This window comes from Otolemur garnettii, unplaced genomic scaffold (assembly GCF_000181295.1).
Source record: "Otolemur garnettii isolate 467f Iridium unplaced genomic scaffold, OtoGar3 scaffold00013, whole genome shotgun sequence".
Taxonomy (NCBI): domain Eukaryota; kingdom Metazoa; phylum Chordata; class Mammalia; order Primates; family Galagidae; genus Otolemur; species Otolemur garnettii.
The window spans coordinates 23,078,634-23,081,350 of NW_003852408.1; the positions used below are offsets into that span (position 1 = coordinate 23,078,634).

General features: G+C 43.3%; 1 protein-coding gene across 1 annotated transcript in view; it reads left to right on the forward strand.

Moving 5' to 3' along the window:
- The first annotated feature begins 2,169 nt into the window (after positions 1–2,169).
- LOC100962439 (gamma-crystallin F) overlaps positions 2,170–2,717 on the forward strand; it is a 2,857-nt gene continuing 2,309 nt past the window's right edge. The window contains exons 1-2 of the mRNA XM_003784991.3: positions 2,170–2,178; positions 2,279–2,521. Coding sequence (XP_003785039.1) covers positions 2,170–2,178; positions 2,279–2,521 — 252 coding nt within the window. The remainder of the gene's footprint in view (positions 2,179–2,278; positions 2,522–2,717) is intronic.

Sequence of the window (2,717 nt, forward strand, 5' to 3'; positions counted from 1 at the left end):
AACAACAACAACAACAACAACAAAAAAGATCATGTTAAAAATTATTTAATAATATATTATGAGGGTTTTTTTTTCCTGAACTAATTTATTTTACTGGCCTATTGTGTCTCTCCTTATGACAGTACTACACTGCTTTGATTATTATACTTTGTAGTAAGTTTTGGAATTAGGAAGTGTGAGTCCTCTAACTTTGTTTTGTTTTTTTCAAGACTGTTTTGTTTATTCAGGGACCCTTGAGATTCCATATGAATTGTGAAATGGATTTTTTAAATTTCTGCATAAGAAAATCATTGGGATTTTCATAGGACTTGCTTTAATTCTGCAGATGCTTTTGGGAAACATTGACTTTTTAATAATCCATGACACAGGATGTTGTCTTATTTATTTGTGTCTTTAATTTCTTTCAGCAATATATTTCAGTGTGCAATATATTTGGAGTTTTTTTTAACTTAAAAAACTTTTTTTTATCTTAAGATATGGCAAGATTTTCCATATCCTTAAATAAATTCCTTGAGAACATGATTTTTGGTAGCTGGGTAGCATCTCATTAAGCATATGTTTCATAATTTCTTTAATGCCTTATTTAGACATTTCATTTGTATTTAATTTTCTTTATTGTAAACAGTGCATAATCTTTGTATGCATCTTTTGTCATTTCCTTTGAACAAATTCCTAGAAACAGAAATATCACATCAAAGCGGTGAAGATTAAGAGTTTTTAAATATACACCAATAGTGCTTTTTTTAATAGTAAGACCATGGTTTACTGCTTTTGTTTCCAAATTTTCCACAAACATTATAATTTTTAAAAGAAAAAGATGTGAATGGGGCTTACTCATGTTTTGGGGATCACATAAAATTTGTTCAGGGAGAATCATTTTTTAGTATTAGGTAGCAAGTATCCAGACTGAAGAATGAGACAGGTTGCATCAAGGTTGTTCTAATGCAGTGATTCTAAACAGGGGCAGAGAGGGTAGGAGGGACAATTTGCTTCCTGGAGGACATTTGGCAGTGTTTGCAAGTATCTTTGCCTGTCACTCTGGAGAGTGACACTACTGGTTCCGGGCTGCACCCTAGCCAGTGCACAGGACAGCTTTCCACAACAAAGAATATTTGGGGCCCAAATGTCAAAGTAGTGCTGAGGTTGAGAAGCCCCACTCTAAAGAGAACAGAACACCAGGAATTGCTGGGGATCTTGTGGAAAGTGACAAATTCAACCCCTGGAGTTAACAGCCTTAACTGGAGAGCCACCAGGTTTTCCCCCCAGGGTGAGGAAGGAGGAATCTTTGCAAGACTGTGGGATTTAAAATGTGTTATAATTGCAAGTCAACTCGGATTTGTCAGCAGCTAGAACCAACTCAATTTAGCCCTTAGTTAGCAAAAACGTTAGTTAAATTAAAAGAACTGGTGTAATAACCGCCAGTGGGTCACTTCACCAATCCCCAAGTTGAGAGTTTGACTGCCTGTGCTTCAGAAGGCACACTGCTTTGTCCTGGGAGATGTCCTTGATCGCCTAGGCTCCTGGGCCAGCGCTGAGGCCAAGTGTTTAAACACGAGTTCCTTAGGCCCCAACCTGTCATCCTATCTCTGTATTAACTATCTGATCCCCTACTTAGTAGCACGTGGCATTAGAGAGAGGTTCTCTTAAGCAGAGGAAAATCTCATTCTACTTTAAACACCCTGTGGAGAATCAAAGTTCATTCTAACTGTTTCCCATTTTCAAGTGAAGAAAACGCTATTTTAAATGGTGTCCATTTAAATGAAAATAGCTATTTTAAATGCTGACCTCAGACTTAGTCACTACCTTATACCGTTACTCAAATTGAAATTTTAAATTTTTTAAAAAATTAATTACAATTATTAACTCGTTAAGCACTTGCTACGTTCCGATTTCCCAAATAAGCTTTATTTAAAGGCCCGAATGGCACTAAGTGACATGACAATTTTAACCAGATCATCAATTTGAAAGCTCTGGAGAGTCTAAGAGAAAACATACAATAAATCCCCCACCACCACCCCCACAGTCATTATATAGAACAGAAAGGGAGAAAATGCCCCTGCTCCCCCTCCACGGGCCCCTTTTGTGTGCTTCCTGCCAACGCAGCAGCCCTCCTGCTATATAGACCCGCTGCGCCGCCGGCCCCACACGCTCTACTCCGCTCAACCAGCCATGGGGAAGGTGAGCCCGGCGGGCGCCCAGGGCCCCGGGAGGGTCCCCTGCACTCGGGCCCCCGAGACCGGGTCAGGCCCTTGAGCCCTCGCCTCGCCTTGCCTTGCAGATCACCTTCTACGAGGACCGGGGCTTCCAGGGCCGCCACTACGAATGCAGCAGCGACCACCCCAACCTGCAAACGTACTTGAGCCGCTGCAACTCGGTGCGCGTGGACAGCGGCTGCTGGATGCTCTATGAGCAGCCCAACTACCAGGGCCACCAGTACTTCCTGCGGCGCGGCGAGTACCCCGACTACCAGCAGTGGATGGGCCTCAGCGACTCGGTCCGCTCCTGCCGCCTCATCCCCCACGTGAGTCCGGGCCCTCCGGGGGCCTTCTGCGCCCTCGAGTCCCAGCAGTGGTCCAGACGTGTGGCTCACACTGTGGGCGGGGGGTGGAGCCTTCTGTCTCCTGGCTCTGTTTTCTTTTCCTTCATTAACATCTGTAAGGTTTCCTCGCACTGAGAAAGCAGGTGATATGCAAGGCTTTTACTGGGACGTTTCACTG